The sequence below is a fragment of the Xenia sp. Carnegie-2017 genome, unplaced genomic scaffold (genome assembly GCF_021976095.1).
Source record: "Xenia sp. Carnegie-2017 unplaced genomic scaffold, XeniaSp_v1 HiC_scaffold_30, whole genome shotgun sequence".
Lineage (NCBI taxonomy): Eukaryota > Metazoa > Cnidaria > Anthozoa > Malacalcyonacea > Xeniidae > Xenia > Xenia sp. Carnegie-2017.
The window spans coordinates 113,223-124,139 of record NW_025813494.1 but is presented as its reverse complement, the minus strand read 5'-3'; the positions used below and the strand labels follow the sequence as shown (position 1 = coordinate 124,139).

The window sequence follows — 10,917 nt, the reverse complement described above, 5'->3', positions numbered from 1 at the left end:
CAACGATAAATTTCAAATGATCAACGATAATTTCAAATGATTAACGATAAATTTGAAATGATCAACGATAAATTTCAAATGATCAACGATAAATTTGAAATGTTCAACGATAAATTTCAAATGTTCAACGATAAATTTCAAATGATCAAAGATAAATTTGAAATGATCAACGATAAATTTCAAATGATCAACGATAAATTTTAAATGATCAACCATAAATTTTAAATTATCAACGATAAATTTCAAATGATCAGAGATAAATTTTAAATGATCAACGATAAATTTGAAATGTTCAACGATAAATTTCAAATGTTCAACGATATGATCATATAATCACCAACAGCCAGTAATATATAACCAAAGACCACAGCGAGTACATAACAAGGAAAGACGACACATTCAGTTAAATGCCAGTATGTGTCCACAGGAGGCATTCGAAATGACAACACACATAGGTTGAGCATAGCATCGAAATATCTATACAAATGAGAAAAAAACCCAGTCATATAAGAAGATGGTTGCATTATTATCAAAATTAAAACCAAAAAGCTTTTTCAATGAATCAAGAACAAACGATGTTTTTTCTATTGAAAGCAGTTAATCTGATCTCACACAACATGCATGGTTTTCTTCTCATGAATGTTTCACTTTTACGATTTTCTTTTCTATTAAAATCCTTTCACATTGTCATGGGTGTACATATGATATTAACGAAATCATGTGACGCTGAAAAACACCATGTTTTTGTAGGTTACATCAAAGTTATGACATTTCAAATAACAATTTCACTTCCACTTTTGAAAAAGGAAATTATTGCGCCATCCGATATGTTAACAAAAAGTCGATGAAAACAGGTATTAAAAAATTAAAAAATGCAACGACTTTCGAGAATATCTTTCCCAAATCGAGGATTTTTAATTAAAGGATATTCTAGAGCATTAAAGTTTCCTATAAACCCTAAAGATATTAAAGACATTAAAGATATTAAAGTTAATTTCCTCAAGATGACCCAAAAATAAAACTTGTTGTTCTGACACTTACATACAAAATCCAGGCTGGCTTTATCAGTGGTGCAGTGAGACATGAGTGGTTAACAAGATTGGGAGAGTATGTACATACAAAGGGGGTATCTTATTCAAAGTGCTACAAGTTTGAATGATGCATACCTAAGGTAAAAGTTGTGTTCAGGAGCTTCTTTCCATCTTGGTACTGTGAAATAGAAGTTTTAATTGTTTTTGCAAAAAGTAAACACAAATAAATAAAAATAGAACTACTAAGCAGGCTATAGGTAAGTACGCCAGGGTTAGGAGTGATCTAAAGCTTAATACCGAGTTCTTATACAATTCAAGCTTATGTTATGAAAAAATCAGGACTAAATCAAAATACGCCTTACTTCTCGAGTAACATAAACGTTTTACATTGAAATTCCACTATCAGAGTCAATAGACGAATCCATTTTAACTCACCATGCCATCTGCTACAATCTGTGTAAGTCCGGGGTGTGAAGGTCCGGGGCTATAGCTAGCTGATGGGTGTCCAGTCATGTAAGATTTAAGCTTTTGATATTTGCTGATGGCCTGCAGGAAACTATCATTTAAATCAGTCAAATCATCGTGTTTTTTTTGGATCACTTGAATTTTATCAGCAATAAGTGGGGCCATCTTTCTACATGTTTCTACAAATAATAACGCAAATAGTGAGTAACTTTAAGAAAGTATAACAGATTAAAAATGCATCGAAAAAGAATTGATGACACACGCGAAGTCTCATTCCATAAATTTCTTAGCTGTTCAAAATCAAACTTTTTAAAATCCAACAACTGTATGAAACAATAGAGTCTGAAAGTGTTTATTTCTGGAGTAGAAAATTGAGTGTAATGAATGTAAATAAACGGCTATTATGACTTCAAAACCAACCTTCCAATTCTATTAATGTTTCTTCGTCATCGTCCTCTTCTTCAACATTAGCGTTCTTCAACATCACTAAGCATTGTTCTAATTTTTCCTAAGGAAAAAAAATAAACTCGTTTTAACAAACAGTTCAACCGATTAAAACCATTAATCCTGTTGTAAAAATTTAAATTGCATGGAGTATACAAAGTTTGCGAATTTCACGAGACACTTCGTACCAAACACAAGAAAAATTGCTAATTAAGACTCAAACAAGGTTTACATGCAAATTTCAAAAAATGTAAATGTTGATTGACCATTTTACTTACTTCATTAATTGCAACTGGTTGGGTAATCGATGCAGATGCTATATAAATATCGACAATCGTAAAAAGACTCATCAAAATGTTTTGAAAAAAATATATATTAATAAGTTATTGATCGGAGTTTTGTTAAATATACAGACAGATAACCTACCTTCAAATCTTTTGATTGAATCTTGTTCAGAAAAGCTAACTTTTCGCTTATTTTTCAATACAAACACCATGAGCTTTGTTATAAAAGAAGAATAACGCTTCAAAAAGTATGTACCTTGCTTTGGATCCGGTGTCATGTTAGTTGTGACGAAATTCGTTGGGAACAATCCAGATCTTCCATTGACTTCGCCTTTCCACCAGTTGGCATCACTACAAAATAAAACAGTAAAATAATCTTATGGCATTCATTCATTAAGTTTGAACAGCTTTTTGAAAGGTGAGTTCTCACAAATAACATGTATGGTACATCTTTTTTAAACAAAAACTTGAGATATGGTCTTTACAGTCTGAAACTGCAGAATCTATGATGATCTCTACAGACTGAAGCTAAACTATCTATGATGTCTTTACAGTCTGAAGCTGCACAATCTATGATGATCTTTACTGTCTGAAGCTAAACTATTTATGATGGTCTTTACAGTCTGAAGCTGCACAATCTATGATGATCTATAGTTTGAAGCTAAACTATCTATAATGATCTTTACTCTCTGAAGCTGCACAATCTATGATGATCTATAGTCTGAAGCTAAACTACCTATGATGATCTTTACTGTCTGAAGCTAAACTATTTATGATGGTCTTTACAGTCTGAAGGTGCACAATCTATGATGATCTCTATAGTCTGAAGCTAAACTATCTATGATGATCTTTACTGTCTGAAGCTAAACTATTTATGATGGTCTTTACAGTCTAAAACAGAACAATCCATTATGATCTTTATCGTCTGAAGTTAAACAATCCATGATGATCTTTATCGTGTGAAGCTAAACAATCCATGATGATCTTCACAGTCTGATGCTGCAATGTATGATTATCTTGCAAGTTTACATTAAACATTTACCTGTTATCTGTGACTATAATAACATCGCCACTTTTGAAGCTTACTTCGTTATCCTCTCCTGCATTAAATTCATATAATGCTCGCACTTTTTGCACAGGCTGAAATAAATGACATGAGCAACATTATTTTCCGTAAACATTCTCTATAGTAAAGTTGAACAAACCATTGAATTAGTCGATTGAGAAGTAGCTTGAACTGATGGATATAAACTTGGAGTTTTTGACTGAAATAAAAATGTGAAGTTTACAATCCAGTCATACTGGAATTATAGACATTATTATACTGGAGTTATAGACATTATCATACTGCAGTTATAGACATTATTATACTGGAGTTATAGACATTATAATACTGGAGTTATAGACATTGTTAGACAAGAGTTATAGACATTATTAAACTGGAGTTATAGACATTGTTATACTGAAGTTATAGACCTTATCATACTGGAGTTATAGACATTGTTATACTGGAGTTATACATATTATCAGACTGGAGTTATAGATATTGTTATACTGAAGTTATAGACATTATCAGACTAGAGTTATAGACATTGTTATACTGGAGTTATAGACATTATCAGACTGGAGTTATAGACATTGTTATACTGAAGTTATAGTTATTATCATACTGGAGTTATAGACATTATCATACTGGAAATATAGACACTGTTATACTGAAGTTATAAACATTGTTATACTGGAGTTATAGACATTATCATACTGGAGTTATATACATTATCATACTGGAGTTATAGACATTGTTATACTGGATTTATAGACATTATCATACTGGAGTTATAGACATTGTTAGACAAGAGTTATAGACATTATCATACTGAAGTTATAGACCTTATCATACTGGAGTTATAGACATTGTTATACTGGAGTTATACATATTATCAGACTGGAGTTATAGATATTGTTATACTGAAGTTATAGACATTATCAGACTAGAGTTATAGACATTGTTATACTGGAGTTATAGACATTATCAGACTGGAGTTATAGACATTGTTATACTGAAGTTATAGTTATTATCATACTGGAGTTATAGACATTATCATACTGGAAATATAGACACTGTTATACTGAAGTTATAAACATTGTTATACTGGAGTTATAGACATTATCATACTGGAGTTATATACATTATCATACTGGAGTTATAGACATTGTTATACTGGATTTATAGACATTATCATACTGGAGTTATAGACATTGTTAGACAAGAGTTATAGACATTATCATACTGGAGTTATATACATTATCATACTGGAGTTATAGACATTGTTATACTGGAGTTATACATATTATCAGACTGGAGTTATAGACATTGTTATACTAAAGTTATAGACATTATCAGACTAGAGTTATAGACATTGTTATACTGGAGTTATAGACATTATCATACTGGAGTTATAGACATTGTTAGACAAGAGTTATAGACATTATCATACTGGAGTTATATACATTATCATACTGGAGTTATAGACATTGTTATACTGGAGTTATAGACATTGTTATACTGGAGTTATACATATTATCAGACTGGAGTTATAGACATTGTTATACTAGTTATAGACATTATCAGACTGGAGTTATAGACATTGTTATACTGGAGTTATAGACATTATCAGACTGGAGTTATAGACATTGTTATACTTATAGTTTATCTGATACTGGAATATAGACACTGTTATACTGGAAGTTATAGTTATTATTATCATACTGGAGTATATACATTATCATACTGGAGTTATAAACATTGTTATACTGGAGTTATAGACATTATCATACTGGAGTTATATACATTATCATACTGGAGTTATAGACATTGTTATACTGGATTTATAGACATTATCATACTGGAGTTATAGACATTGTTATACTGGAGTTATAGACATTATCATACTGGAGTTATATACATTATCATACTGGAGTTATAGACATTATTATACTGGAGTTATAGACATTGTTATACTGGAGTTATAGACATTTTATACAGGAGTTATAGACATTGTTATACTGGAGTTATAGACATTGTTATACTGGAGTTATAGACATTGTTATACTAAAGTTATAGACATTATCAGACTAGAGTTATAGACATTGTTATACTGGAGTTATAGACATTATCATACTGGAGTTATAGACATTGTTAGACAAGAGTTATAGACATTATCATACTGGAGTTATATACATTATCATACTGGAGTTATAGACATTGTTATACTGGAGTTATAGACATTGTTATACTGGAGTTATACATATTATCAGACTGGAGTTATAGACATTGTTATACTAAAGTTATAGACATTATCAGACTAGAGTTATAGACATTGTTATACTGGAGTTATAGACATTATCAGACTGGAGTTATAGACATTGTTATACTGAAGTTATAGTTATTATCATACTGGAGTTATAGACATTATCATACTGGAAATATAGACACTGTTATACTGAAGTTATAAACATTGTTATACTGGAGTTATAGACATTATCATACTGGAGTTATATACATTATCATACTGGAGTTATAAACATTGTTATACTGGAGTTATAGACATTATCATACTGGAGTTATATACATTATCATACTGGAGTTATAGACATTGTTATACTGGATTTATAGACATTATCATACTGGAGTTATAGACATTGTTATACTGGAGTTATAGACATTATCATACTGGAGTTATATACATTATCATACTGGAGTTATAGACATTATTATACTGGAGTTATAGACATTGTTATACTGGAGTTATAGACATTTTATACAGGAGTTATAGACATTGTTATACTGGAGTTATAGACATTGTTATACTGGAGTTATAGACATTGTTATACTGAAGTTATAGACATTATAATACTGGAGTTAGACATTGTTATCCTTTAGTTATAGACATTGTTATACTGGAATTATAGACATCGTCAAATACAATACAATAATTCATACATAAAATATTCATTACTACAACAACTTTGGGTAGTAAAATGTAAATACAACGCAATTCACACTTCATAAAAAGCACATATTTTATATTATAAGTGTCAATTGCTTTCTATAATAGTATTTTGCAGTCAAAAAATTCAAAGTAGAACAAAATTTACCTGACTTGAGTTGGCTTCATTCAAAGACATTTGAATGGCTGAAACAATAAACATGAAAAACAAATGATACTTAGAATTAACTTAAATAAAAAAAACTAAAAAATTTTGTGGAAGCTAAGGATGTTAAAAACATAAATAAAAATAATTTTTAAACCCACCATCATTTAAACAATTCATGGATAAAAAATGAAAGTTTAAATGTTTCCACTAGCTCTAACCCAAACCTTAATCCCAAAACTAATCCCACCTCGAAACCTAAAGATAACTCACTACACCAAGTTAAAGATAACGTAGAAATAAAGACACAAACATAAAGCTAAGTCATGCTCTTCTGCTGATGTGGCAGTTTCCTTTGCTGGCAGGGACGATAAAGTAATGTTGGCAGCTAGAGTTTGAGGAAATTCCTCTTTCTCTCTTTTCAAAGACATTTGAATGGCTGAAACAATAAACATGAAAAACAAATGATACTTAGAATCAACTTAAATAAAAAAAACTAAAAAATTTTGTGGAAGCTAAGGATGTTAAAAACATAAATAAAAATAACTTTTAAACCCACCATCATTCAAACAATTCATGGATAAAAAATGAAAGTTTAAATGTTGCCACTAGCTCTAACCCAAACCTTAATCCCAAAACTAATCCCAACTCTAAACCTAAAGATAACTCACTACACCAAGTTAAAGATGATGTAGAAATAAAGACACGTACCTAAAGCTAAGTCATGCTCTTCTGCTGATGTGTCAGTTTCCTTTGCTGGCAGGGACGATAAAGTAATGTTGGCAGCTAGAGTTTGAGGAAATTCCTCTTTCTCTCTTTTCAATTCTTCATATAATATTGAAATCAAACTATGAAAATAATTGATCTATGCAGAAGTATAAAACAATTTTGATGCAAACAATTTTAATTATCTTTTGACAAAACAAAATACCTTAACTGTGGGTCATTCTTGAACATTTTTACCCATTCCTTAATCATGCCCTTCAATTTCAATGCGGCCAATCGGTGGATCTAAAAAAACCATCAATGTTTACTATTATGGATAAGTAATGATAAATATGATTTGGCAAAGAACATAAATAGAAATACAAGTGGTCTAGTTGCATAAAAAATACATTTGCAGCTCCAATTACAACAAAAACATGACAATTGTTTGCAAGCAAACAAAAACATTTCAAACAATCAAGGTTTGATTATTTTGAGTAAGATGTGCTGATTATAAGTTCATTGTTGATTACAATACAGTTTCTTTACTATACAAATGATAGTATTCTATGTTTGTAAATGTAGATCGTCGAGGTTGGTTCGCACACTGCTTCAGAGTCAATAAGATGACTACCACTAAGGTTGTTGAAACGTCAGTCAGCAACAACAAAAACAGTCCTTCTCAGGACTATACCAACCTGGTCAATCTACATCTACAAACATGTAATGATGCTCTCGGGTTCAAGCCATTTACTTGATAGTATTCTACTTGTTAAATCAACATAGTTGAATATGCAGAGAAAATAAATTCAAAATAAACATAAATTCTACCTTTCTCAGGAGATTTCTTACTTCACCAACAAAGTCTCTTGAACATACTTCAGTATAAAAATGTTTTCCACAGTTGTTGACACAAGCATCAAGAAGCTATGAAATGAAAATTAAAGGTTTGAAAATGGCTACAATTCATTGAATGAATGCCAGGATGATAAACCACTAGCTCTCATTTTCACCTTTACTTGTATTATATAAATTATACCATGAATATATCAACATAATGCAATAAGTAAAACCCTGAAATAATAATTTTTTCCCAATACTAAATACAGTTTTTAAAATATTTTTATACTCTAAAAGCAATTGAAATGGTAGTGAAAATCATAACAATGACCATAAGAAGGAAATTCAAAATAATAGCTTCAATTTCAAATGGTTATAGAACCAACAGCTAACCGTAAGTGCTTGTAAAGACACTTTTGGATTATGATTGTCAACTCTTTTCAAAATGGAATTCAAACCATCTTTAGGTCTAAAGAATACAAACATAAGACAGGGCCATCAAACTTCGCCATGTGACACAGGAAATGTAATTTCGTCATTTTGACATAAGACAGTTTTTACTTCACATAAATTCACAAAACAAGATTTTCACACACACATAGAAAAAACACACACATTATTTTTTTTCCCCGGTAGAAGTTTTAAAGCAAGATTTTAGACATAAAATTGAAAATGTATTTGAGAGTAAACTTTTGAGTATTATATTATAAAGAGTTTCTATTTTTACCCAGAGGAAGAACGTGAGACTCTGTCGCATACATTCATTATTTCTCCCCAATTCTCAGTAAGATTCCTTTCCGAAGTTGCTTTTTCTACGAACAAGACAATTTCGTAACACAGACGATAAAAAAGGTTAGGAATATGAATCAGGTTACAAATATATGAACAAATCATTGTATCTGGTATTACACAACTCACCGACAATTTCGTCTAATGGCGAACTCTTTGAATAGAAAGGCATAGTATATAAACGAGAAAGTTCTTCTTTCTCTTTCTCTACGCTCTATTTTTTCTTCAACAAGCCGCAAAATGTAAATGTTCTAGTATTATTTAAAAGTAAAGCACAATTACATAATAAATACGCTCTCTTTTTAGCTCCGTTGAATCTCCATTGAGCTCTAAAGACCTGGAGGGGCAAAGGGGCCTGGACCCATAGATATAGCGGTCTAGGTCTAGATCGCTGACGAGTGTGACGTAATATAAGACTTATTAAGACCAGAGCCCTCTATAGTATAAGAGTTGGGACAAACGGTCTGGGGCGAGCGCGGAGCCGCCATTTTGGTTCCTACTTGCAAAGTGAAACTATAATAATACTATTGGAAATTGGGTTCATATGCAAAAGAAGAAAGCAATTTAAGCTTATTCCATGGTAGTATCAAATATATTAGGAATAATAGCAAGCTCTTTGCGTTTTTTGAACGATTTGCGGCAGACCTGATTTAATTTCATTGGTTTGAGCTTCGTTTGCGGTTTACTAGTTCGTGCTTCAAATTGATCGTGACCCATTGTAAGAAGTATTTTTCGTACGTGAACGTGTTTTCTCGGCTTATGTTCCGACTCTGTAACAAGTTTTCAAGATCTTTAAGCTTGGTGGCAAGCGGCAATGTTATCCTGGCATCAGTGTTATCAAATACTTGGACAAGACTTTGTTCGAAACTTTGAATCATAGTAATCATGCAGATTTGGTCCGAGAGATTTGTGTTCAAGATTTGTAACAATTTAATGGTAGTGAGTGATTTATGCCCCCAATTTAATCCAAGCATGATATTTTTATTCTGAAAGATCACAAAATTTTCTTGCTCAGCAGAAAATGACAGACTTTTTTACTTTTTAGTTATTGAAATATGATTTGACCAAGATGCATTTGACCTTAAACGTTTTATTCCTGTATATGAAGTTATTTCGCCTTTATCACTTTATAAAGTATTAAAGTTTATTTCTAATAAAGTTTGTTTGGGATTCTGCTGAAAATTTTGGTGAAGCATTTCTTTAAAATGAATATATTATTTCTATAATATGAAACATTTCTGTTGTTGAAGAACAGTCTGTTTGCTATAAATGCTACTGTTTGTAGTCTTTTATACAGCATATGAGTCTGATCCAATCTTTAATTTAGCAAAGAGTTAAATTTATTGGTTGAGGAATGACAAAACTTCTATATGTGTTTAATGATCAAACAGGGTGTGTTGGAGGAGCTCAGCCCCGTTTGTTCAAATTCTATGCCTTGTATTGCCAGTGAAATATATATATCAAAAGCTAGCAGCACCTAAATATATATCAGAAAGCCGCAATATTTTAATATATATGAGAAAGGCAGCAACAGTTGTATATATACATTAAAAGCCCAAATAGCTGAAATTATGGAGATATGCCTCTGTGATCTTATAAACCAAAACCTACAATTAAAATATCATCAACAAGTCTAGAAGAGAAGTAATGTTCTACTTTGAGCTACAGAAGTAGGGTACATTTGTACAATTCAATACCAAAATATATTGTACTCAGCTGTTTCATTGAATATCCTAATTATAATTACTTCATTTTAAATGATGAACTAAAAATACAAAATACAACATGGAAAATCATAAGAGTTTCTGTGATTTGGTGTAGTTGTTTTAGTATGGAAGTGGCTGAGAATTGAGAGGTTTGTAGATTGAGCAATTTCAGAACATAATGAGAAATCATCTTCGATTAAAAAACAAGCTTTGGAGTAAGAAAACTATTGAAACTGCATCAGCACGAACTTTGCAATGTTATTTGGCCCAAAATGTTTCTCTACTTGAGTCAGTTAATTGAACCTTATATCAAAAGCAGTTCAGCACAACAATCACCATACGCAATCAAATTTCGTAAGTTCGACGTAAAGGCATTTCTTTCATTTTTGGTAATCCTCGATTTATGCGATTATGTAATGACATTTAGTAGCCTTCAACAATCAGTTATTACACACTTATCCATAAAAAAACGCAATATTATCTCAAAATACTGTATTA

At 31.1% G+C, this 10,917-nt stretch overlaps 1 protein-coding gene across 3 annotated transcripts; it reads right to left on the bottom strand.

Annotated features, from left to right (window-relative positions):
• Positions 1-261: 261 nt before the first annotated feature.
• LOC124455207 (signal transducing adapter molecule 1-like) lies at positions 262-9,045 on the bottom strand. Of its 3 annotated transcripts, none has more exons than XM_047005899.1 (16): positions 8,843-9,045; positions 8,652-8,736; positions 8,318-8,393; positions 7,916-8,011; positions 7,311-7,390; positions 7,091-7,227; positions 6,693-6,818; positions 6,383-6,420; positions 3,430-3,489; positions 3,267-3,364; positions 2,481-2,575; positions 2,219-2,256; positions 1,917-2,004; positions 1,467-1,675; positions 1,167-1,209; positions 262-477 (listed from the first exon to the last, which is right to left on the bottom strand). In XM_047005899.1, the coding sequence occupies exons 1-16, from the start codon at positions 8,883-8,885 to the stop codon at positions 404-406; spliced, it is 1,386 nt and encodes a 461-aa protein (XP_046861855.1). In that variant the 5' UTR covers positions 8,886-9,045; the 3' UTR covers positions 262-403. The 3 variants fall into 3 exon arrangements, with proteins under 3 accessions (XP_046861855.1, XP_046861857.1, XP_046861856.1); XM_047005901.1 differs by having other exon boundaries at positions 6,693-6,786; positions 7,185-7,227; XM_047005900.1 differs by lacking the exon at positions 6,693-6,818 and having other exon boundaries at positions 8,843-9,044.
• Positions 9,046-10,917: the final 1,872 nt, after the last annotated feature.

Bases quoted from the DNA above. Each gene is read 5' to 3' on its own strand.
- LOC124455207 (XM_047005899.1), bottom strand. From the start codon at position 8,885: ATGCCTTTCTATTCAAAGAGTTCGCCATTAGACGAAATTGTCG. The intron at 2,257-2,480 runs GTACATACTTTT...ATATTTATATAG, and splicing joins GACACCGGATCCAAAGCAAG to CATCTGCATCGATTACCCAA. The intron at 1,210-1,466 runs GTGAGTTAAAAT...TCTATTTCACAG, and splicing joins AGATTGTAGCAGATGGCATG to TACCAAGATGGAAAGAAGCT.